Source organism: Pelmatolapia mariae, linkage group LG10_11 (assembly GCF_036321145.2).
Source record: "Pelmatolapia mariae isolate MD_Pm_ZW linkage group LG10_11, Pm_UMD_F_2, whole genome shotgun sequence".
In the NCBI taxonomy this organism is placed as follows: Eukaryota; Metazoa; Chordata; class Actinopteri; order Cichliformes; family Cichlidae; genus Pelmatolapia; species Pelmatolapia mariae.
The window spans coordinates 43,203,615-43,229,767 of NC_086236.1; the positions used below are offsets into that span (position 1 = coordinate 43,203,615).

The 26,153-nt window shown below is 38.8% G+C and overlaps 2 protein-coding genes and 1 pseudogene across 2 annotated transcripts; 2 read left to right on the forward strand and 1 right to left on the reverse strand.

Moving 5' to 3' along the window:
* The first annotated feature begins 1,562 nt into the window (after window positions 1–1,562).
* On the forward strand, window positions 1,563–3,815 carry LOC134637253 (chemerin-like receptor 1). The gene is made up of 2 exons (XM_063487634.1): window positions 1,563–1,819; window positions 2,639–3,815. The coding sequence occupies exon 2, from the start codon at window positions 2,653–2,655 to the stop codon at window positions 3,706–3,708; it is 1,056 nt and encodes a 351-aa protein (XP_063343704.1). The 5' UTR covers window positions 1,563–1,819; window positions 2,639–2,652; the 3' UTR covers window positions 3,709–3,815.
* Window positions 3,816–9,249: 5,434 nt separating this feature from the next.
* Window positions 9,250–11,876, forward strand: LOC134635409 (chemerin-like receptor 1). The gene is made up of 2 exons (XM_063484791.1): window positions 9,250–9,431; window positions 10,967–11,876. The coding sequence occupies exons 1-2, from the start codon at window positions 9,250–9,252 to the stop codon at window positions 11,874–11,876; spliced, it is 1,092 nt and encodes a 363-aa protein (XP_063340861.1).
* A 3,464-nt stretch (window positions 11,877–15,340) lies between these two features.
* LOC134635410 (uncharacterized) lies at window positions 15,341–24,816 on the reverse strand (annotated as a pseudogene).
* Between the last annotated feature and the right edge of the window lie 1,337 nt (window positions 24,817–26,153).

The window sequence follows — 26,153 nt, forward strand, 5'->3', positions numbered from 1 at the left end:
ATTAATACTGTCCCAAAGCTGTGTGGAGCAGGCAGGACTGGACCTAAATGCAGACTGACGGACAGGACGGAAATTTCAACCCCCCCCCACAGATTTATTGCTTGATAGAAAAAATACAAAACTAAACAAGGAGAAACTCAGCATTACACACACAGAGGAAACCACAGCCATAAGGGAGATCAAGACAACAGGCAGGGGGGAAGAGAGGGCTTAAATACACAAGGAATAACGCGGGAGAACGAGAAACAGGAGGGAATAACAGCTGGGGCTAATTAGACACAACAAGACAGAGGAAGCAAAAAATCTGACACACTGGGCGTTTATCAATATGCGTACTTGTGCGTATTTGCGTTCTCGTGTACTCGTGATATGTCATCAGTCGGAGACCAAGTACTGTTCCAATTCGAAGTACGCATCACGCCGAGAACGCGAAAAAGTCCCGGATGTGTTCTCGATCCGCCCGTTTTATCGAGCATGCATCGGTGTGGACTTGGTACAGCTAAATATCCCAGAATGCATTTCGTCCAAAACTCAACAGCAGACTCCCGGCACATCGTTTCCAACCCCCCCCCCAAACCGCTGGCGGACTTCTCACTACTCAGGTTAAAGAAACTCCAGCAGCTGTCTATAGTATTGAGTGTCCACTAGAATAAAAATAAAAGCGTTCTAACATCTCACCTGCTTGTTTTTATCAAGGTATGTACACGTATGTACATGTACACTATTTTTATTATTAGAGGTTTCACTACTGAGGTTAACAATGATATATAAGTCACTTAGATCACTTCTAAATGTTAATGTTTGGTTTATTTCAGTGTTTTATTTGTTCCTGAGTGAACTGGTTTGGCTGTGATTAAAGTTAAGCTTCATAACATGTTACTCACATTTAAATTAAGAGGGGACGGCAGTAAAAACTCCGGACCTGTGACATCATCACGTACGCTGGTGTTCCGACTGTACAAATCACGAGTCCGTGCTCGCATACTTGAGAATTGAGAAACGGCCCACGAGTCCGTGCTCGCGTTCTCGGCGGGTACGTACTCACCGAGAACGCGAGTACGTACTCGCGTACTTGGGCATTGATAAACGGCCACAGAAAATGGAACACAACACTGTCACGATAAAACAGGAAACACTGAAACGTAGACTGACACACCAGCTTGACACAGGGACGGAAGATAGGCAGACGAGAGAGGGAGCGAACCTCAACCATAACATAATACATAATAGACACCAAAATACAAGAAACTCAAAACACCGAGTCAAATGACCCAGAACCATGACAAATACGGACCAAAGAAGAATACAAGACAGCTGACATTTAGGAGGAAGAGGAAACGGGACCAAGATTGCAAAACAGGATGCTGATAGTAGGACCATACTGCTGCTATGAAAAGATAAAAGATGTTCTAATTCTGGCTTTTAGATGTCTTTTGCTTGTACAGAAATTACCCGTCTCCCTCTCCCTGTCTCTTTCTCTTGCTTTATAGGCAGTCATATTAACCAGTCAGTTTGATCAGACATGCAGGGAATTCCTCAACAACTATTAAGAAAAAGTTACATAATGTTTGTCTGTGAAGGTTCTCAGTCATCCAGGTCATTGTAGTCTAAGGAGCTTGGAAAGAAAAGCGTCTGGACTTCTTTAAGTTGCTTGAAGACGTTTCACCTCTCATCCGAGAAGCTTCTTCAGTTCTAAGGTCAAATGGTGGAGAGTCCCAGATTTAAACCCAGTGGGAGTTTCCCCCTATTTCAGGATTGTAAAATTGGTTATTTGCTATGGAGGAATTAACCAGCGCTGGATTTTAAATAATAAATTAAGGTAATTTATTAAAATTAAGGAAAATGAGTTAAATTGATTTATTTAAGTGACAGTACTGCTTTTGTGAGAAGTTATGGAGTAATTCACAGTATATTTTGGCATAATTCTAATTTACAACAAAACTCTGGCTAGACAGTGACAGTGTAGAAATGTTTTTGCCTGTGCCTAATAGCTTTAAAACCGCTGCTATAGTGTATTAAGGTGCCCTCAAAGCAAACATGAAGCAAAGTTTTAACGCTTGCATATTACAGAATAGGTCAATGTAACGAGTGGGCATGATGTAAAAAGAGGGCAATGTGAGTTTGAATTAAAATATTTCAACTTCTGCAAAAAAATTGCATCAAGCTGCATTATAAAAACACATCAATTTTTAAAATATATCCACATAAGCAATCATTCAGGTTTGTTTAAAATTACATCTTTTAAAGCTTTTGAAAAAACCGCTGGCAACCAAATTATGTCTCTTTTCATGCTTCTGTCTACTTGTTTGGAAAATGAAATGCTTTGTTTTTATTTTCAAACGCCTCTCACTGATAACGTCAGTAGTTTAATGAGTCACTAGATCAACAACAAGCATGTCTCAGACGTGGCCATTACTTTATAGTTAACGCTGTATTTATATTTTATTGTTTATCTCTACATATTAAGATTTCTGCTAGCTTAATTAAAACCAAGTGCTGATATGGTTAGTCTTAAGTTGTGTTGGAACTTCAGCTCTATTAGACATCAAGGAGATATTTCACAGATTAGAATAACTATAAATGACTTTATATGCATTGACATTGTTTGTTTGTTTGTTTGTTTGTTGCATGGCTGCAGGTCTCAAGACAATCATGGAGATGACTACTCACTATTTTGATCAGAGCACTACAGCTACTGCTACTCATGGAAATGACTCTGAAAAAACTAATGACTACGACTTGAATTACTTTGCTCAGTTGTTTCAGTCATTTGATCCCATGTCTATCGCTGTTTTCTCCCTGGTCTCTGTTCTTGGCGTGCTCGGGAATGGAGTGGTTATCTGGGTGACCGGGTTCAAGATGAACAAAACTGTTAACACAGTTTGGTACCTCAATCTTGCTGTGGCTGACTTTCTCTTCGCAGCATTTCTGCCCTTGAATGTGACTTCCTTAGCTTTAGGGTCTCACTGGCCCTTTGGCAATTTCATGTGCAAACTGAGCACCACTCTAATCTCTCTGAACATGTTTGTCAGTGTCTACATTCTGCTGGTGATCAGTGTGGACAGATGTGTGTCTGTGGTGTGGCCCGTGTGTGCTCAGAACTACAGAAATGTACGCAAGTCATCCTATGTGAGTCTGTGTGTTTGGATACTGGCTTTGATTCTCAATGCTCCGTACCTTTACTTCATGGACACCGAGCAACAGTCTGGAGACAAAATAATCTGCTTTGACACTCTTTTCGACTATAAAATACGATTTCAAAACCAGTATCGTCTTCAAGCCATTGTCATCACCAACTTCTTCCTAGGATTTGCAGTCCCCTTCACTGTCATTGTGTCTTGTTATGGTGTCATCATCCATCATGTCAGGAGAAACCGCAACCTGGCTAGCCAGTCAAGTCGCGCCTTTAAAATTATTGCTGCTATTATCATCGTTTTTTTCATGTGCTGGGCTCCCTTTCATATTATACGTCTAATTGAGCTGGTTATCTTCACAGCTGATACTCAGAGTAAAACATTACTCCACATTATTGCTATTGGGATACCTCTCAGCACCAATTTGGCCGTTCTAAATAGTTGCATGAACCCACTACTGTACGTGTTCATCAGACAAGATTTTAAGGATGAAGTCAGAAAATCCATTCTAAAAATTATGGAGACTGCCTTCCACGAAGAGAAGACACGCCAGACAGAGCAAACAGAGCTTTGAATCCTGTGGTATAAGGCAGACAGTGATGTAACAACACTATTTTACAAAAATACAAAACTGTAAATAATAATTAAAAAAAAGATGTCAAATTGCTTTTATGTGTTTTTTAGCTGTAAATATTACTCCAGAGTAAATCTTTATAATGAATATAGCAATTAAACTGTTCTTATTAATCTAATGGAAATGGCTAACTGTACAAATGCTGTGATACATTAGATCAGTGCTGTCTTGTTTTTGGTGTCTCTTTGACTCACGGTGTGGATTTGTGTGTTCTTATATGAAACTAAAAGGATTTGGAAAAAGACGTGTAATCAGCGAACACCAATCATAGCAAGGAGATGTCCGTTTTGAATACTGAGGTGAAATAGTATGAGATAAAGAAACAAAAGTGTAAGCAAAATGTGCAATTACTATGTTGTAAGTATAACTTATTTAGTCTGTATATAAATTTTCATAAAATGAATCACCCTGCCGGCACAGTGGCTGCCTCACAGTACGACAGTCCTGAGTTCAATTCCACCATCAGGCCGGGGTCTTTCTGTGTGGAGTTTGCATGTCCTCCCCTTTCTAGGTATTCTGTAAACAATAATGCAGTTAGTGGGGACATGTTAAATGTTGACTCTAACTTGTCTGTCTGTTAGCCCTGTGGCAGACTGGTGACCTGTCCAGGGTGCACCCTGCCCCAAGACAGCTGGGATAGGCTTCAGCCCCCCCAGACAGAGCCAATCACCCCTTGGTGCTTTTTACCGATATCATATAAAAATTCACATTTTATCCAGCAGTCTAGTATATATCAATTTATAATCATTATGATGCTACTATGCTTAAAATAGCAGTTGCTTTTCTTTCTTTTTCTTTTGGTTCATGAGCAATGTCTTTCTCCCAGTTATATATCTTCACCTGTACTGTACAGTTGTAAATACATTTAGAAATAAATGCATAACACATCTAACCCTGAATAATAATTTATCATTATGAAATACCCAATGACAGAGCACATGCATTGTTAATATAGTCATAACCAGTAGGGAGAGGTGTTTTACATAACAAACACAGCAATATGACAGTAGTCATAAACACACCTGCACACTGCGGCAGCTTTTAATAGATTTAATTTAGCAAACCTTATGGCAGAAATCAAGGCTACAAATCATTCAGGGTGCTTTGTTAATATCTTATTGTCCATTATGTGCTAACTAGACAGGCAGTAATTAAATCATGTGTTATTTATGAAGCATAAATATCTTTGGTATGAAGTACATAAGTGCACAAGGGTGTAAAAAAGAGAGTGCTGATAACGTGAAATAAGGTATTGATATTAAACCTTGTGAGTATGACAGTGTCAACAAGTATGTCAGGTGTGCTGTGAATGCTGGGGTGCTCTTGTTCTGGATTTGATGGTAGACCCTCCTAATATGTGTTGGTGGTGGGAGTCAAAGAGGAGGTACTGGTCCGTGTGTGTGGGTTTCCGGCAATGTTTCCTCTAAGCTGCGCACGTGCGCAATTGCGCACTGTTGGCACGGTCTCTGCGCAGAGAAAATCTGCGTTGCGCACACAAAAAAAATTCTAACCTGAATTGAAATTAAAGTAAATATGTGCCGACACCGGTGTTTTAGCTAGCAAAGCAGCGTGGCTGATGTGGAGTGAAGCCACGTTAATGACAACGTGTACAACCATTGGAGATGTGAGCAGGACAGACGGAGCAATTGAGGGAAAAAGTGTGGACTTTATACCAGTTTTTAAATTGTGTTGATAGGCCACGTAAAACCAGAGTTATGATAAAAATATCTGCAATGTTTGGTTTTCTTCCTGAATACTGTCGTTGTTTATATTTACTGTGGGAAGAAACGGTAAAAACGGCGTTTTATAAGAAAAAAGGTTCGAAAGCACTCTCCACCTGTGAGCAAAGACGAAACCAAAACACCCTGCCCTTTCCCATTGGTCGAAAAATGTACCATGTCGACCAATCAAAACATGGCATTTAGTTGTTAAGAAACGGGAGGAAGTTTTAGGAGTGACAGCGGTGTTTTGAGATGTGAGAGATTTGAGACGTTTAGCGCAAATCTTGTGTAGTTAGTGTGTAGTGTAGTCAATAGTTTTGTTGTGTGTGTCAGAACAATGAGGCGACTGCTGAATGTTACAGGTGTTACAGGAGTGATACATCTCCTGTTGTCAGGCCTGCAGGTATCAGGCTGTTGTTCTCCTTTATCTCATAGTGGACAGAAATTATTTTTTGGAGTGGCACAAATAATTTGTGTGGCATCAAATTTGATGCAGAACAGCTGATTTTATCTGTAAATATTTTGAAATGTTTGTTTAAAAAACCGCCTTGGCTGCATTTTTAGATAAACAGCTGCAAAAAACTTTGTTGTTTGCAAAACTGAGTTACTTTTTTAAAGAAGTAACTATAATTAATTGCCCAACATTGGTCATTATATACTGTATTTGGCAGTCAGAGAGTTACAGGACTCTCTCCCAGACCACAGACTCATAATACGAGTCAGAGTTTTTTTGTTTGTTTGTTTGTTTTTGTAAAAAAGAAAAGAAAGTTGTGTTTTCAAAATTGGAGTTCAAGTTATTTTTACTTCCAATAGTGTTAACATACTACACAGGTCATGAACAAGATTTTTTTTTTTTAAAAATTTCATTGTAAGTGGGCTAAAGCAGTTAATTAAAAGTAGTCTAAAATAAATGTAAATGCTGTAATTTGATTATTTTAATAAACCATGTAACTTGGATGGATTCGACGCTGGCGTGACCACAGTGCACACGTCTGCTGTCGCTCACAGTGGTCCACGAGATCGCTCAGGGAGTTTGTGTGTTCGCTCAGACACATGAAAAATTAGAGGGAACATTGGTTTCCGGTAACTTCAATGTTGAGGTTTCGATTCCCTTCAATGCGCACGGCACAGTCCAGCAATGGCAAACAGTTATCCTTTATGTCTTCCCTGGTGAACTTTATGTTTTTATCCACAGTGTTGATGTGAGCAGTGAAGGATTTATATTTTGCATGGTTGGATCTTAACAAGGTTACAAGTAGAGCTTCAACATGCAACAAGAAGAAATGGGAGTTAACAAAACATTATTTTGAGCATGCAGTTTATTGAAAACAGTGCTTAAACTGAAACAGGCTGCAGCCCCATGCTCAAAATAATGTTTTGTCTCACTCCCATTTCTTCTTGTTGCATGTTGAAGCTCTACTTGTAACCTTGTGAAGGTCCAACCATGCAAAATATGATTTTTTGCCCTTTTTCAGGTGGTCTTAAACTTTTGATAGGGACTGTGCTTTCATTAACAACAGCAGCTATTTGCTCTGTATACAATTTTAAACAATTAAAATGAAAAAAATTAAAGTTTTCAAAAAATGAAAAGATAAAAACATCAAAACAGAAAAACGGTGATAAATGATACATCTGTTGATGAACTGTGATTTATTTTATACTTTTTTTTTGGTAGCAATCAGTCAGACCTAGTAAAACTTTTCTTTTCTTTGTTTTATTTTATTTTATTGATTTGAGAAAATATCTAGTTTCCACTCAGTGAAATAGAGTTACCCATCCACTGCACAATCAATAGTAAAATTCATCTTCTCACCCAGCGTCAGACAGCCACCATTACCGTGTATGGCACTGGTCACAAATAATTTCATATTGTAATTCTTATTTCTTTATTGAACTGAAAACCTACTTTTATGGTTCCGTCAACACAATGTAACAAAACTGACAACGGTACAGGTTCTTCTCCAAAGGCTACAATATTGTAGTCTATACTTCCTCTGCTATACTGTTCAGGTAAAATTTTACCAATTTTTTATTTTTGACAGTAGTAAAAAATACTCTGTCATTCTTTTAGGATGAAATTTGATTACTTTTCTCAACGTGACTCAAACACAGTGACTTAACAGAGTCACACACACTATGTCCCCCCCAGTCCCCCAAAATCCAGGCACCTGCCCATCTTTCAGTGATCATGGGAGAATCTCCAAACTGTGAAATGATAAAACAGCATAAGAATGATGATACATGGTGTACATGAAGAAGAGAGTCAGAGGATGGTTTTAGAGTTAGTGCCTTAACGCAACGTGAAATTTGAAATAGGTCAGCTATCAATGGTAAGCACTATCACTGTCACGGCGCTGAGTCTTTGACCCAGTGTTTTGAGTTTAGTTTATTTGGATGTTTATAGTATATGACTAAGCTCATTAGTTTTTCTAGTTCATTTGTTATTAGATTCCCCTTGTGTCTTCCAACCCCTGTTAAGTCTCCCCTGCCCTTCATGTGTTTCATGTCTGTGTTTTACGTTGTCAAGTTCAGGTTGTCATGTCTGCGTCTCATTATGTTTCCTGTTTTATTTTGAAGGGGTCCTGTGTTCCTATGTTCAATGTTTTTAGTTTTCTCTCCCCTTGTGACGTCGTTATATTCATGTGTGTCAGCTGTTTCCCCATGTGTTTCCATTTCCCTCATTATCCTCCTGCGTGTATTTAGTCCGTGTGTCTTCAGTCATTCTTTGTCAGGTCGTCTACTCATCCACGTCACGACTTCAGGTATCCATGCCAGTTCACCATGTTTAAGGTTTTTTCATGTTTTAGTTTTAGATCACCCAGTTAAGGTTATTGTTTAGTTTCACCCATGCCCTTTGTTTGTACCTTGTTTCCTAGCCTTAATAAACGGCTTTTTTGTTAATCCACGTCACGTTCTGTTTTTGGTCTGCATTTGAGTCCTCTTTTGCAAACACATACAGTCTGCCTCAGCCAGACTGTGACACTCTGACTTTCAAATAAAACTTAATACTTACCACACACATGAAACAACAAAATAGTTGACCTCAGAGTGTCACAACTTTGCAAAATTCTGACAAAGTCATACTGTTGCAATGCAAACTATGTACATATCCAAATTTAGTCATCTTCAGCCTGCAGAGAAATTCAACAGCCTTTTTTAAAATAATGATTTTGTAATGATACAGTGACAACAACAGTCAATCCCCCCCACCCCTTGCACAGAGTTATATTAACCTGTCAAATCTTTATTAGGTATTTTTCTACAATCAGTCCATCCAAAACCAACAAGGCAACTTTACTTAAGGTACGTAACCTTTGTTATTTTGCTGCAGGATCTGTTAGGCAAATATGTTAACCACTAAACTCTGCAGATACAGATATATTTTGATTTAAATAATAAATTACGCTAATCAATTAACATTAAGTAACTTGACTTTGTGAAACTTGTTGCTTGTAATACAGTAAAATACTGTAAAATGTTGGAATTAAGTCTTTCTTTAAAGCACTTTGGAATGGATGAAATATTTTTATTAAACATTACCGAAGAGTTGAAAACATAAAAAAAAAAGCATTTTACGTGATCCGAGCACATATTTATCATGGTCCAGTCAGTGCAAAGGAGCAAAATGACCAAGGTGTAAGTGTTTCCTTTAAATATTAAACATCTAGTTGTAATTTATTAATATAAAAATATAAGTATAAAATGTATAAAAAAATTAAAAATAACTTTTAATTACATTTATGTCGTAGGTCTCAAGACAATGATGGAGTCGACCACAAACTCCCTCAATCAAATCAATACAACTGCTGTACCTGATGGAAATGGCCATACATTTAAGTACCCTGGGTTGAAGCAGTCTCTCAACACCATGTCTATCATTGTTTATTCCCTGATCTTTCTCCTTGGTGTGGTCGGGAATGGAGTGGTTATCTGGGTCACCGGCAATGTTCCCTCTAAGCTGCGCACGTGCGCAATTGCGCACTGCTGGCACGGTCTCTGCGCACAGAAAATCTGCATTGCGCACAAAAAAAATCTAACCTGAATTGAAATTAAAATTAATACTTCAACAATCCTGTTCTGCAGTGTTAGTCAGTGAGTGACTGGCTGCTCCCATATGGGATTGGAACGATGCCACCTTATCCCATAGTTCAGCCAATAATGCGTATATACGCAGCCAATCAACGTTGTTGACAGGCTATGACAGCGTCCTTATATGCCGACACCGGTGTTTTAGCTAGCAAAGCGGCGTGGCTGATGTGGAGTGAAGCCACGTTAATGACAACGTGTACAACCATTGGAGATGTGAGCAGGTCAGATGGAAGAATTGACCGAAAAAGTGTGGACTTTATACCAGTTTTTAAATTGTGTTGATAGGCCACGTAAAACCAGAGTTGTGATAAAAAAAATATGCAATGTTTGGTTTTCTTCCTGAATACTGTCGTTGTTTATATTTACTGCGGGAAGAAACGGTAAAAACTGTTTTTTTAAGGAAAAAGGCTCGAAAGCACTCCTCTGCCTTTCCTATTCGTCCAAAAAAGTACCATGTCGACCAATCAAAAAATGATATGGCAACGTGGCATCTAGTTGTTAAGAAACGGGGGGAAGTTTTAGGAGTGACAGCGGTGTTTTGAGATGTGAGAGATTTGCGACGTTTAGCATGTTTGGAGTCTAAAGTTAGTGTGTTGTCTTGTGTAGTTAGTGTGTAGTGTAGTCAATAGTTTTGTTTTGTGTGTCAGAACAATGAGGCGACTGCTGAATGTTACAGGTGTTACAGGAGTGATACATCTCCTGTTGTCAGGCCTGCAGGTATCAGGCTGTTGTTCTCCTTTATCTCATAGTGGACAGAAATTATTTTTTGGAGTGGCACAAATAATTTGTGTGGCATCATATTTGATGCAGAACAGCTGATTGTTCTGTAAATAGTTTGAAATGTTTATTTAAAACCGCCTTGGCTGCATTTAAAAAAAAAAATAGCTGCAAAAAACTTTGTTTGCCAAACTGAGTTACTTTTTTGAAGAAGTAACTATATAATTAATTGCCCAACATTGGTCATTATATACTGTGTTTTGCAGACAGAGAGTTACAGGACTCTCTCCCAGATCACAGACTCACACTCATAATACAAGTCAGAGCTTTATAAAAAAATAAAAATAAATAAATAAAGTTGTGTTTTCAAAATTGGAGTTCAAGTTATTTTTACTTCCAATAGTGTTAACATACTACACAGGTCATGAACAAGATTTTTTTTAAATTTTCATTGTAAGTGGGCTAAAGCAGTTAATTAAAAGTAGTCTAACATAAATGTAAATGCTGTAATTTGATTATTTTAATAAACCATGTAACTTGGATGGATTAGATGCTGGCGTGACCACAGTGCACACATCTGATGTCGCTCACAGTGGTCCAAGGGATCGCTCAGGGAGTTTGTGTGTTCGCTCAGACACGTGAAAAATTAGAGGGAACATTGGTCACCGGGTTCAAAATGGAAAAAAAACTGTTAACACAGTTTGGTACCTCCACCTTGCTGTGGCTGACTTCATCTTTGCAGCATATCTGCCTTTGAATGTGACATACAAGATTTTGGGGATGCACTGGCCCTTTGGTAAGATCATGTGCAGGCTGAACACCATGGTGCTCTTTCTGCACATGTTTGCCAGTGTCTACATTCTGGTGGTGATCAGTGTGGATAGATGCGTCTCTGTAGTGTGGCCCGTGTGGGCTCAGAATCACCGAAATATGCGTAAGGCGTCCTGTGTGAGTCTGTGTGTTTGGATACTGGCTTTCATTCTCAGCGCTCCATGCTTTTTCTTCAGGAACACTGAGAAAGTGTCTGAGAAAGGCGAAATCCTCTGCTTCAACAGCTATGCTATTTCTGATAACTATGAATTACCATCTGTTATTCAGATGCAAAAGTTTCGTCATCAGGCCATGATCATCACCCGTTTCTTCCTGCTTTTTGTTGTTCCCTTCACTGTCATTGTGTCCTGTTACGCTGTCATCATCAAGCGTCTCAGACGAAACCGTGTCCTGGCCAGCAAGTCAAGTCGCCCCCTCAAGATCATTGCTGCCATTATCATCACTTTTTTTCTGTGCTGGGCTCCCTTTCACATCATGAGTCTCATTGAGCTGGTGAAATTCAGAGCTGCTGCTCCAAATGAAACATTAGTCTATGTCATTGCTGTTGGGAATCCTCTAACTAGAAGTTTGGCATTTTTTACCAGCTGCCTGAATCCACTGCTGTATGTGTTCATGGGACAAGATTTCAAGAAAGAAATCCGCAAATCCATCCTGAATTGGCTCGAGACTGCCTTCCAGGATGTGGCGGCACACTCTCACACTTACTCAAAGACAGAGGACACCAGTCAGAGCAAAGAGAATCAGATTTGAATATTGACATGTGAAGCTGTCACCGACATGATACATTATTCATTTTATTTTTGGACTTAAAAAAACACATTCACACATCAAACCTTTTGCATAGTCTTACAGTTTAATTTTAATTTTGAATGTTCTTTTCCATTAAAATTAGTTACTGTGGAATAACAGCAGTGAATTTATCCAAAACCATAATGTTGAAGATTTACTGGGTAATTTGCATTATGATATGAGATTTGAAAACAAAAAAGATTGTACTTGGACTTAATATTTGATGCTAAATAATAAAGAGTGCAAAAGATACTGACAGGAGTAACATCATAAGCTTGACTTCAAAACTGTATTATAATGTCTCCTTCAGGTAGAGAGAAATGAGTTATTGATGACTGCAGCAAAACCAAAGGTTTGAATAACATAACATCTTGCACGTTAACCTTACAAACTTGAGGGGTTATGTTTTTTTGTTAGCAATCGCCATATGTTCTGTATTCAAAAAAGTGACCAGAGTATACTCCCTTTGCATTTTAAAGGAGTGGCACTCCAGTTAAAAAATGTATTGTCATTTTAAGGATTATCTCTAGCTATTCAGACCTATTTAGATAAGAATTTGTTGGTTAAATTTCACATCATTTTTTTTTTTACTAGACTGTAACGTAATAATCATCAATCTTGCACAAAATCCCAAAAATCTATTTATGCAATGCCAGGTGCCTTTTTCACTTCTACACACAAACTTCAGAGGGCGCTACTGTTCACTAAGTGGAGACAGCATCAACAAATACAGTCCCGATCAGAAGTTTCAGTTCAAGCGCTGTTTTTTTGTGAGCATGCAAATGTTTTGTCTCACTTCCATTTCTTCTCTTTGGATGTTGAAGTGCTACTCGGAAACTTTTTAAGATACAATCGTGCAAAATATGATTTTTTTTTTGCCATTTTTCAATTGGTCTTAACTTTTGATCTGGACTGTATCGATGAGATCTTAACAGTTGCGGATTTTGCTTAGAAAAACTACAAATGACAGTTTAAATATTGAAAGTAGTTTGAGCCACTCTTTTAGACAGTTTTCTAGTCGAGGTTTGAGTTGTGACTTCTACAAAATGAACACTTTCACAGATGCTGTTATGTCAAAATCTTCATGTGTGTACATGCACAGACCACATGTACACACATGTGCATAATGTTGTGCACATAAACTCACCGATGTATATGACAACTCAAGTTTGTGGCATTAAATTTTTATTGTAATTTTAAAAAATGTAATACATACATTTAATAAAGTTTTAATAGACACCTTTCAAAACACTCAAGTACTCCTTATAAGCAAATCAAATAATAAATTCAAAGTCTGGACAATAACAGCTGGAAGACACAAAAACTCAGAGGACACAAAAGGCAAAAAGTAAGAAAGAGCAAGTCCAGTGAACTGGACCTCAGTGTTTGTGGTCTTATAAGCTCTTCTGGGATTTTTAGTTTGCATACTTGGATTATTCAAATGAATGATTCATATATTATGCTAAATATATACAGATTTTTCTGTTAAAGTCCCCCTCTACAGCCTGTTGTTTCTTAGATTCAGCAATGAAACTGAGGCTATGTCCACACGTACATGGTTATTTTTGAAAACAGATTTTCCATTTTCGTTAAAAAAAAATAAATAAAAAATAATCCCATCCACACGTGCAGTTTTGAAAAAATATCTCCATCCACATGTCAACGCTAAGAACGAAATGTTGGCCAGTCAGAAGTCTAGCAGCCTGGGAGGGAAAGGCTAAACAAGGTTTTGTAAACTCACAAAACCTTAAATACTTCCAAAAAGTTTTTGTTTTCCTGGAATGGCAGATAATTTTGTGTTACTTTTCAAGTGCCTTCAACATTTCAAATGTTAATAACTAAAGACAGTATTTTGGGTGGTGTAGACACACAACTTGGGAATAAACTAAATGCATACAGCATACATGAATTTAAATGAAGGAAGATGATATCTCCAATAAAACTATTTTTGAAGCCATTCTGGGACTCGAGAAGAAATTTGAAACACAACTGGAAGATATCAAGGAACAAAACAGACAAAGTGCAGGTATAGTTGCCAGTAGGGCTGCCACAAACGATTATTTTGGTAGTCGACTAGTCACCGATTATTTTTGCGATTAGTCGACTAATCAGATCATGTATCCATTGGACGTAAAACGTACAGCTTATTGCACCAGCATGCGTCTGCTCTTATATAACTATTATTAGCTTACAGCTTGAAATGTTTAAGGTATGTGGTAACTAAAAATAAAGAGCAGATGACAGTTTATTGAACTTTCAATGAAATTTGCAGATTGTCTCGTTGGAGTTTAATAAACTTTGCTGTCTGTTCTTTCTATGTAAAATATAACAGGACACTGGAGTAAATTCTCTACCATTTCACACTTCTGTTTAATCAGTTCTCTGTTTGACATTTATTCAGCTGTGTAAAAACTACAACTTTAAACTCAGCCAAACCGATTTACTCAGGAACAAATAAAACACTGAAAAAAGCCAAACAATAACATTTTTAAGTTATCTAAATTACTTATATATCATGTTTAACCTGAGTAGTAAAAGACCGGGGGGGGGGGGGGGGGGGGGGGGGGGGGGGGTTTGAAAATGATGTGCCGGGAGTTTGCTGTTCTCGCTGGGTCTAGTGACCCTTGAACCCTCTAGCTATCGAGCTGGTGGGTAACAGACGTCTCCGAAAACGTCGGAGCACTTTTGCAAACATGTGATATCTTGATAAACCGAGCAGATATTTGAAGTTTACACAGCTACATTATTGCCTGAAAATATGTTAAAACTTTATTTTGTGACCCAGAAAGAGTAATAGGAGTATAATATTAAAACTAACTAGCTACCGCCATTGTTGAAAACAGGAATTGGCTGGGCCGCGCTATGAATCCTGGAATAGATTGGGCCAAGAAGGATACACCCGACCCATCCTTCAAATCTGGGGAAATGAATTTTTCGGCCAGGTTTGGGGGAGTCTTCGAATTTGGACAGGCTTCGCCGCGTCGCTGTAACGTAATTGGCCTACAAATGCGGCCTCCGAAGGATGCAGCCGCTAAATTTGGACACAGCTATGAAACCGGGCACTGCTTCTTCTTCGGGGATTAACAGCAGCTGGCATCCCTGGACATGCAGTGCTGCCCTCTTCTGTTTCAGTCCGTTATTACACTCTTAAATTCTACTACTTATTCCTGAGTCTTTCGGGAGCTTACAAAGCTTCAAATGACGCATCGACTATTAAATTAGTCGTCAACGATTTTAATAGTCGACGTAATCGTGACTAGTCGACTAATCGTGGCAGCCCTAGTTGCCAGCTTGGCTAAGGCTGTAGAGTTTAACGCTGCAGAGATAGTTGATTGCAAAATGAAAGTTGCTAAACTGGAAAACACGAATGAACAGCTGCTTAAAGAAAATGACGACTTGAAAAGAAGAGTAAGAGAATAAGAACGCTACCGAATGAGGTGGTGCTTAAAAACTGAAAGGGGTGAAGGAAAACAAAGACGAGAACATTAGATTGAAAGTTTTGCAAACGCTCCAGAAGATTGCCCCTGAATTGAACTTAGAAGAGGCCGTTGATATTGTCCATGGCTTAGGGAAACAAGCTGATGGCAGAAACAGAAACATTATTATTATATTCATACAAAGGCGAATCAAAGAAGAATTGTGGAGGCGCACCAAAGATTCAATTGGCAAAGAAGAAGGCATCAGCTTCGCAGAGATGTTACCGCAGGAGGACATACAAGATCGACAGCGCCTATGGCCTCTGGTGGTAAACGAGCCTACTTTCGTGGTCCACATGCCTTCATTGATGGACGCAAAGTTGAGGAAACACGGGAGAACTAAAAATGACAAGAACTGAAATAGTGGAAACTTGTCCGAGGAGCTCGGCTTTCAGTACTTTTATCTTCTTCGTTTTTTGTTTTTTTTTCCACGTGGTGAGTGATATTCTGTATATAGTTCATGTTAACATTTGTTTTGGTTCCTTAAATGTTAGGGGTTTAAAAGAATCTGTAAAAAGAAAGGCCTTATTTTTGTACTGCAAAAGTCAAAAATCAAACTGTATTTTTCTACAAGAGACTCATTCATCGGATAGCAATGCATCTTTTTGGTCAAACCAATGGGGCAGCAAAATCCTGTTTAGTCATGGCTCAACGAGGTCGGGGGTGTAGCAATCTTATTTAATAATTTTCCTGGGGATCTTGTAGTACAACAGACTGACTTGAATGCTCATTGGTTGATTGCTTTAATAAGAGTTGAAAGTTTGTTTTTCATTTTAGCCAACGTTTATGGATATAATAATGAAAGTCAGGATAAAATTATGCTAGAAGAAATAACTTCAAATGTTTTTGAACTTAAGAGGCGATACCCTACAGAATACATTTTGATGGGTGGCGATTGGAATATGACGCCTGATGAATGGACTGATAGATGGCCCTCAAGAACAGGTAGACCACAAAAAAAAAAAAAAAAAAACCTAATTGGAGAATTTTTGTTAAATAATAATTTGACAGATATTTGGAGAGTAAGAAATCCAGGAATTAAGAGCTTTTCCTGGTTTAAACCAAATGGAGCTTGTAAATCTAGAATAGACTTTTGGCTAGGACAGAGGTTCCCAAAGTGTGGGGCCCATTGCAGGGGGTGCGCGGTATGAAAAGAAAAAACAAAAAAACAAAAACAAAGAACGCTTGGGCACTGCGAGCATAATGGACAGGTTTTTTGACGGGGCTCCCACACCACTGCAAAGCAGGAGATGAAGCATCGCCAAATATGTTTCCAAACCAATTTCCTTCCAAGCCAAAGACTAGAAAATATGGTGAAGCATATCTGCCCTTTGGCTTCACCTGCACAAGTGCCAAGGTCTCGCCTGCAGAATTGGTTTTCCCTGCGTCGGGAGCACGCTCTGGGCTCTCCAAATCACGGACAAACAGTATCCCACATTCTTGATTTTTACTTCACAAACACTTGTTGTAATAACTAACTACTCCTGACATTTTGGAGATGTTAGCTCTTTATACAGTAAAGTTACAGTGGGATACAAATAATATCAGGATGATCCTGCCATAATTTGTTCCCCTGGTTCAAATCACAAACAGTATCCCACAGTTGTTTATGTTTTTGAACCCATTTTGCACAGAGAGGCATTTTTTGAAAAATGTATTGATAGCAATGTTGAATATTATTACACAGGAAAAAAAAACAAAACACGTAAAATAATTACATCGTGACGCCTCTGCCTTTCTAAATGGAAGGACAGTAACTGCGTGTGTAAATGTAAGCGTGTAAAACCTGAAGATAGTCAGATTAACAGTAACAGTTTGTGACCCGTGGTAGGTACCTATTTAAAATAGGACAGAGCCGTAGGCGCACAGTCAGTTAAAAAGAGTTTAATTTTTAATACAAAATAAAAATAACAGTGTAACAGCGGCACCTAAAAACAATTAAAAACTTTACCTTATTAAAAACGATAAAACTGTACGATTGCCCGTGAGACAGGACAAGCGCTGCGGGGAACCGTTTAGGAGCAAATCGACATAGCACACAGGTTAAAAAGGGACGGCAACTCACACATAAGCCCAAATGGACAAGACACTATAGAGATTGACAGACCACGTGACTTTCACGCATTGCATGCCGGGAACCCGTGGCAAAACAATCAAAGTACCGCATCAAATACAAGCATTTGCAGCACCGCAAAACACTCATTCGCCGGTTTCAGTACCTTCTTGCTTTTTCTTTGCCCCCCAAAAGAGGAATGTACAAAACGAAGGAGAACAATGCCGGACCGTACAAAGACAGACTCGATGAAAAGGCAAAGAAAAGGTACGAGGAAAAAAATCAAAGGAGTGAAAGGGTCAGACCCTTAGGAGCACACAGAGTGGACAAAAGACGTCAGCGTGCTGCCCACTTTCACCGCGCTCAGATTTATAATTATACAGTTCTTGGAGTGAGTGCATACACTCATGAAGTTTTTAGTAACTTCAGGTCACTGCAGCAAGCCCAGGTACAGTTTACCGACGGATGGGTACAGGACCTTGAAATGCACCGTGTAGAACACAAGACCATCGTACGAACAAAGGTAAGTTTACCAGTCTCACAAATCGTCTTCATAAATACACATTCGTTAACCGTTTATTAATAGGAACTTTGAGCTCAACGGTAATTAATTAGTAGTGGAAATAATTTCTGGTACGCATTACAGAAATGTAGCAGTGACAATAATATTGTATGCTGTAACCATACTGGGCAATTAGTGATACAAAAAACTGTTTTATCCTGTGAATAAAAGTATATGTTTTTGTCAATGTACCATGGTAATAACAGAAGCGAAACGCAATATTGTGTCAGGACAATTCACTATTTATTCAAAGCTGAATATTTACTGTCCAGGCCATCCGTCGCCTCTTCATGACTTCGGAGACATGGCTTGGACAATTTCTCTTCCAGGCCGGAATCTGATAAAAACCATTCGCTTTACCCGTCGGCTTCACGCGGCTGTCGTTCGCCCGGCTTGTGCAGTTAATAATACAACAGCTTCTTGCCATTTTTTGTTTCTTTTTATCGCTGTGTAACTGATTTCAATTGAAAGCCTGCTTGCGCTAGTACCTCTTGCCACGGATACCCACAATCCTTTGCGGTTTTACCCCTCAATGACGTCACATTTTCAATCTCTATAGAAAAAGGCAAATCTTCAGTGCCGTCTTCACTCAGGCCCACCGCTGTGCATGCAAAAGCGGCGAGACAAAAAAAAGGATTTGTTTTCCATGCAGCGCCTTCACCGTCCGCGACAATATATATATATATCTATGTAAAAAAGGTTAAAATACTAAAAGAATCAATATCTGTGGTGCCTACTGATACAGAAAAATAAAACAAAAAAAACAAAAAAATCGACAGCCGCAGCAGTCACAGTCTGTCGAATTACACCAGTTTAAAACAAATTAAAACACACTGATGTGTCGGGTCCTTTGCCCGCAGCCAGAAATCCACCTGGCAAAGCAGCAGCTCGGTACTCTGTGAATAAAAGGCAGGAGATCACTTACGCTGGACAGTATAACACAGGAATATTCCTCAACTGTATTGTTTTTGTTACCTGTCCACAAGTTCGTGTCACACCCTAATAAATGTGGGTCAGTGGCGGTGAAGTCCACTATACTGTTCTCACAGGAGCAATGTTTCCCACCTACAAGGGTGCAAATAACTGTAAACCTCTGCCAACAGCCAGAGCTCAAGTGGTACATTTTTGTGTAACCTATATATATATATATATATATATATATATATATATATAATGATTTTCCTCTGCAGAAATACACATTTCCAAAATCAAAAACTAAAAAGAGCTGAAAACATATTTTGACTGAGGAAGCACTTGTTTTTACTAAACCATTTAACCCATGTATTTTCTCAGACGACTGTACAAACAATAGCGATGTTATGTCATATCCATATCCATATCATAACAGACAACATATGCTCATGTGATGAGTTTTCTTAGTTATATTTTGTAGGGTCTTAAACCTAGCATGTGTGGTGTGAAGAAACTTGACTGACCTGCACGGAACCCTGACCTTGCTTTGTGGACTGAGTTCATTGATTTGTAGGGCGAGCCAATACATGTGACAATAAAAGTGTAAGTACCTGAAATAAATTTTAACAAACGGGTAAAAGAAGGAAAAAAAAAATCAAAACTGTTGCACTCAAAAATCCTATTGGATAGAGACAGCTTCTTGCAAGATGGCGAGAGAGCTTGTCTTCATTGTTGTTCGCCTCGTGTAAATGTCCAGAAAGCATGGGCCATGGATCGTCTGTGGAGACACACAACAACACATTGTTCACTTAAATTAAACAAGAAATTCACTATAAATGGCAACAACAGTTACCTAATTTGAAGTTTTCCACTCAAATTCAGTAAGCCGCTGGAGGAAAGTTGTGACATGAGGGTTAATGTGAACAACCTTTCACTTCACAGTGGTCCCAGTCCTTCTGCTTGTCCCAACCTTGGAGGTACATTTTGTTCCCTCTTCAGGGTTTATCCTTACAAAAAACCTTAAAGCATGCCACAATAAATAGTAACATACAGTAACATTGAGTTGTGATGTGAAAAAATGACCTACTTAGGGATAATTTCTTCATCATCTATCACAATTAGCTAACTGTTCAAACATATTAGTTTGAACAGTTATTAGTTCCAACAGTTGAATTAGTTCCAATGCTGGACACGCTGACTCCTGGTATTCCAGGTTCAATACATAGAATGAACCAAAGAAGACTGACATTGCATCAGCAAAGGTGTTCTCTTTGTCCAGCTCAACAATTACACGCCCCTCTGCACTCACCATCCAGCAAGTGGCGGTCATTAAACTTTGTCCTTAAATGTATAGGGGCAACATTGTCATTATGCAACATAAAATAATTTCAATACTTCACTTCTTCACACTGTCTAGATAATCAAAAAGCAAATAGCTATGTACAGTTAATTATTAATGGCCTTATGTAGTCCGTGTTAATATATCATAATTGTTCATAATTGGGAATTATTCTGCACATTAAACACACCTGACAAAGAATCAGCCCAATTAAATTACCGGAGTTCCATCAACTGTATGGTTATTTTGGAGTTTATAGTTTGTGCTGCTATACATCAGTATTGACTTCAGTATTTCTGCTGTTAGTGTAGCTGGACTACCATGTTGAACAGTAATATTTAATGTGAAATTTGATATTGTTACTTCGCTGGATTCACTGAGACACATGTCCAACAACCTTGGTTTATAAAGGAAATTACAGAAATGTGAGCTAAATAAACAGAAACTGGATACCTGTCTCCACGAAAAGCTCCTGTGCCAAACAGAAATTGTAAAATGGTCTAATCAGCTCTATTTCATAAATAACTTCTTACCAAGCATAATCAGCCTTGGGGTGGTTGGCAGGTTGCTTTCTGCTTCAAGGGACATTCTGGTAGATGTTTCCTGCCAGATAAAGGACCAAAACATTTTATGTAACAAAAAAACAAAAACAGGACAGCAAGCAACAGCATTAAACCTAGAGCTGTATTAAAGAAGCTTACATCTGCTAAGACAAAGAGGGAGTCTTCGTTTTCTTTGTAATACTTCATCATGAGAAGTATGGCTGCTGTGCCAACCTTGTTGTTGGTCAAAACTTCCTCACTTTCTATCTGCTGGAGAAGTGTCCTTATACCAAGTTTCCATTTGAGCTTCTGGCTGGAGAAATAGTTAACAATCCTTCTGCCTTTGGTTTTGAGAGCCTGACTTAAGTGCTCACTGATATCAATACCTGTGAGTTTGTGAAAGTGGTTCGAAAGACCTTTCCGAGTAAACAAAAATGGCAACTGCTCCTGAATTTCAGCTACTGAAAGTGAGGGAGAACTGTTGATAAGCTGCCGCTGAGAAATATATGTGAGGCACATGAAGTCATCCACATCAGGTCTCTCCACAGCTCCAGGTCCTTGTGAATTAAAAATTGTTAACAGGATGTCTTTCGTTTCCTCTAAAGAAGCTAGCGTTTCCCCCTCAGGAAGTTCAACTGGCTGCCAATTAATACAACCATAGCTATCAACAAAGCATTTAACTTTTTTTAGGTGAGGTTGCATTACTGTTGGAACTGCAGTCTTCCTAATTCCTGGTTCTCTTTATTTGACAAAGTCTATGTGTTGTATTATCTCGATTAACATGTTCAACTCTAGATTTGATGCTTCTTAGTAGTGAATAATGTCCACAACCCAGTCTTTCTCCCTTTTCAGTAAAACCTGCAAATGTTTGAGGGTATCTGTTTACAATGATCTTAGCAACCTCTTCACAAGATGCACGTTTAGGGTTTCTGCAGTGAACTTGCATGGCCTCCACAACAATTCTAACCATACTTCTCCTGTCCTCTGGATGAGCTCTGTCTCCTCTTGCGACAGTCGGAGTGGAAATCTTTCCCAAGGAATCTGTAAGTGTGAGACCCAAGAGCTGGAGTAATGGTTGTACATAGTGGTGGATGTGGAGGAGGAGGGGTAAGGTGGATGCCTTGATGTTTCAGCTGATGCAGCAGGCCAAAGCTCCAGAGTAATTGTGTCATTCAGGTTCTCTGGTCTGTTGCCATCTAAAAAAAAAAAAGAAGAGAGATCATTGGAAAAGCAATTAGGATAGAGTAGTAACAGAAAGGCGGCTTTTGTGGACCTTGTCTGAAGATCAAAATAATCAATTCCAGGACTGCAAAAGAACTACAAAATCAAGGTCTTGCATTGAAAAGTTGAAAAATACATTGAAACATACACTATATTTTACAGTTTGTCACACCTTTACACCCTTAGTCCTACCACTACCAATGAAAGGTTAATGGTGTTAGATTCAGTGTCTACTTTTGTTTAGGTTTTCCATGTTAATTAACTACCAGAAAATGTGAGCCCCAAAAAGCTCTTCAATATTACACTGTCAAAGAACATGTGTATGGTGAGGAAAAAAGGGCTAATCAGTGACATATGAGTCTATGAGTGACCTTCAAATCATAGACTGAAGTCTATGAGTCTGTGGGTTGTACAGAACCTACACAAACCTCCTTTAAATGCAAGTAGAAGTTTACGTATTTGAATTGGTGTGAGAAAGGGTTTGAGATCTTCTGCCTCTACAAACAAAAGGTCACTTTTTTTTTGTACACCAATAACGTCCGTCAGATGTTCTACAATGCAGAATATTTTCTCTCTGTCTAGTGCCGGCAGGAGGCTTGTGAGTTCTTCTTCAATTTCCATCCCTGAAAAAGAGTTAGTAGGAAACTGAATGGTGTAGGGAGACAACAAAAAGGACTACCATGTTATAAAGTGGTAGTGGGTAATAATCCATCAGACTGTCAGCATTTACACACACACACTTCTTTCTGTAGGGCAACGCAAGCAGTGAAGTCCAAGGTCAATGAGGAGTACTGAGTGATGCAACTCGAGCACAAAGTACAATTCAGAATCGTTAACAAGTATCACAGCTATCTTCCCAAAAACCAAGCCATCATCAGTTTCATCTACAATGGAAACATAGCCTTTGACATACTTGGTACCTTTGTAGACAACTGCTGACATCCAAAGTGGTCTGATTAGTGCAGCCTGCTTTTGCCACAGCTTCTTGAATGACAGTGTTGTAAAGATGATGATTATAATCAAGTTTCTCCAATGATTTGAACTATAGGTGGAAACATTTGGTCCACCGAGAGGTAGGACTGCAGTAACTGATGCCGTTCAGTCAGAGTCTTGCATAAGTTGACAAAGTTATGCACTGTTCTTGTACATGCTTTGAAATACGAGTGCTTGCTCTCAAACCTAAGGGTCCACAAACGAACGAGTGGTCTAAAGTGAAGGATAAGCGCTGCATGATGTAACAAATAGTGATGTTTTGCTTTTAAAGCTTTGTCAGGAAACCTACAGTATCTCAGATATATATAGTCCTCTATGAAAAAAGTTCTTGATTTTGATTTTGTCACAGCTGCGAAGATCCTGAAATTCCTCTATGATGCTCTGTATAGTGCTGGTTGGCAAGAGCATTTCAGCCTGCATTTTTAAATGACACAAAGCCAACTGTCTTCTAATAGATTAACTGTGTCCTGTCCTTGTATTATGGCAAGTTCCCCAATTTCTTGTTGCCTTGACTGCTGAACTGTCTACTTATGTTTTCGAGAAATACGGCTGGAAAATGATGTTCGGACTCTGAAGTATTTAGAGCAATCATCAAATGGACATAATACTCTTTTTTCCCGTCTTTGATGTGAAATCTGAGATGGGCACAAAGTTTTGTGCAGCATACCCACATCCAGGAACTTGACAGCTGAGGTAACCAGTGAACTTCTAGAACTTCTCCTCAGTGGTCTCCCTTCTTGTTCTGTGATTCCTAGGCATATGTGAATGAAAGGCAGAAAATGTTCTGAAAGTGGCAGGACAGTTCTCAGTTCCACAAGAAAACCTACAGTTAGCTACATGTTTGTGGCTTTTAACATGCAAACTGAACAATATAAATTTGCGTGCACAGAAGCCACAAAATTTACAAATACACATAGTTGCAAAAAGTTCAATGACCAATTACCTTTCCTAAAAGACATATGCAATCCAAAAAATAAAAATAAAAATAAGAGTATTGTCAATAGAGACCAATTCCCAGTTTTTACATGATCAAAATTATTCACAAAAGGCTTCAATAAACAGAAAATGTGTGCTGACAAAAAGCACAGAAAAGACAAGTGAGCAGTGCACAAAAATGAAAAGATAGTTGAGCTCGACGCTTAAACGGCTTTAGCCTGACTTAGTCAGCACCCCGGACCGTACAGGTAGTACAAGCACACCTGAAAACACTGACCAGCTAACAGCTTAAGCATTTGGGCGCAACCTCGGTAGTTCACTGATTCACCTGTTGCAAAGTTTCTACCAAGTCTCATAAATCCATCGGCAACTATTAACTAACTAGTTTTTTGAGTCTCCACATTCATAGCTATCGACATTTTGTCTTAGGATTTGAATGAAAATAACCTGGCAGGGTAGCTTAAAAGTCAAAACAAACAGTAATAAGAACATGTTTTGGACTTCTCTCGAATAAGTGAAAAAACACTTACCTTCAGACTGATTAGCTGGTGTCAATCCAACTTTAATGTGTCCCATGTCAGTCAGTTTTAGGGAAAAAGTGTTAAGCTTAGATGTTTCATTTACTTTTGAGATACTCCCGCATGGACAAGAAATTTGGAGTCTAGCAGAGTTGTCATGAATAGCATTCAATCTTCAGATATAATCCAATCAACCGTGCATTTAACCTGACTGAGCTCCATCCAGTCCATCCATCCTAAGTTGCACATGTTAACGGTCCGTAAATTGTCTCTGTTGTTCTTCCACCATCTCATCATAACTCTGTGCTGCAGCGAACTGGATCTGTGGCACAGAATAGTTGATGGTCATGTTCAATCGCTTTAAAAACACAACCCAACGTGCTAAACATGAACAAGCGTAAAAACCTGTGTTACATTATCTTGTATTTCCGGGACATCTCTTCTGAACCAAGACGAAGTGGTGCTACAAAGGAATTATTTCTTTAGGAGAGTGCATTTAATAGCAGTCCGGCCTCCCACAAAATGCACCGCTAAAAATACAGTTTCTGCTTGTCCCAGAATTTATTAATTTTGAGAGTGAAGTTGTAGGACTGATGCTGGTTAGTGGTGTAGGTTTCATGGATGTGACGCCTGAACTGACCACCAGAAAATATTCCGAGACTTTTGGTTAGTTCACTGTAGTTAGGCAGAGGTGTCTTAAAAAGTACCACCGTATAAAAAACTAATGAAGTTGCAGTATAAGAAAGAATAAGAAGAGAAAAAAGCAACACCCTGCTAAATGAAGTCATTTTTAAACATTACTCTAAATGTAACAATTAGTCTCTGTTGCTGGCCATACAAAAAATAAGTATACTTTAAGTTCATATCATGAAGTATACTTCAAGTATATTTCCCAAGTATACGTTACCTAGTACGTATACTAATAATGCTTCTTGGGACTATATTGGCCCCCGTTTTAGTACATAAAAGTATACTTGAAATTAACTTTTAGATCTACTTTTTGTTCACCATAAATGTACTAGCATAATGTCCTTTCCAGTCTATAAGAGTATACTTAAAATATACTCTACTCTAACACAATACTAACCTTACAAATATACTATTAATCTACTTTTTAGTTTATATTTGAGTTACTTCTGATTGAAACATAGTAATTAAAATGCAGTTGAAACTTATTTTTCACATGTAACAAATCCCTTCATTCCCCAGACAGTCAGATTGTCATGAACCGCAGTGTGCACACACAAGCGGGATCCAAAAGCAGACTCAATACGTCTAATGGGAGCAAGAACAGTTTATTATTTTAACAAAAGTTGACCCGGAACAACCAAGGAAGCAAAACGAGGAACTGAAGAAAACCGGGAAGACAAACGACACAGGGAAGCCGTAATCGGGACCGTGGGAGGCTGCAACAGAAAGGGGAGAAAATTACCAGTGAGCCAGGAAATAGAGAGACACAACAAGACAGGGCTTTAGTAATTGGCTTACGATCAGAGCGGGACCGTGGGACCTGGAAGGGGGGGGAGTGTGTCCGTGGGAAGCGAATCCGAGGAGGCAGGGATGAGGACAGATGATGCACTTAGTGATCCAAGCAGGCAGGAGGACAGGCAGGTGGCAGACACAAAATGCCGGATTGTAACCTAGGCACACGAAGGCAGAATTAACGTAGTTCAAGTGACACATATA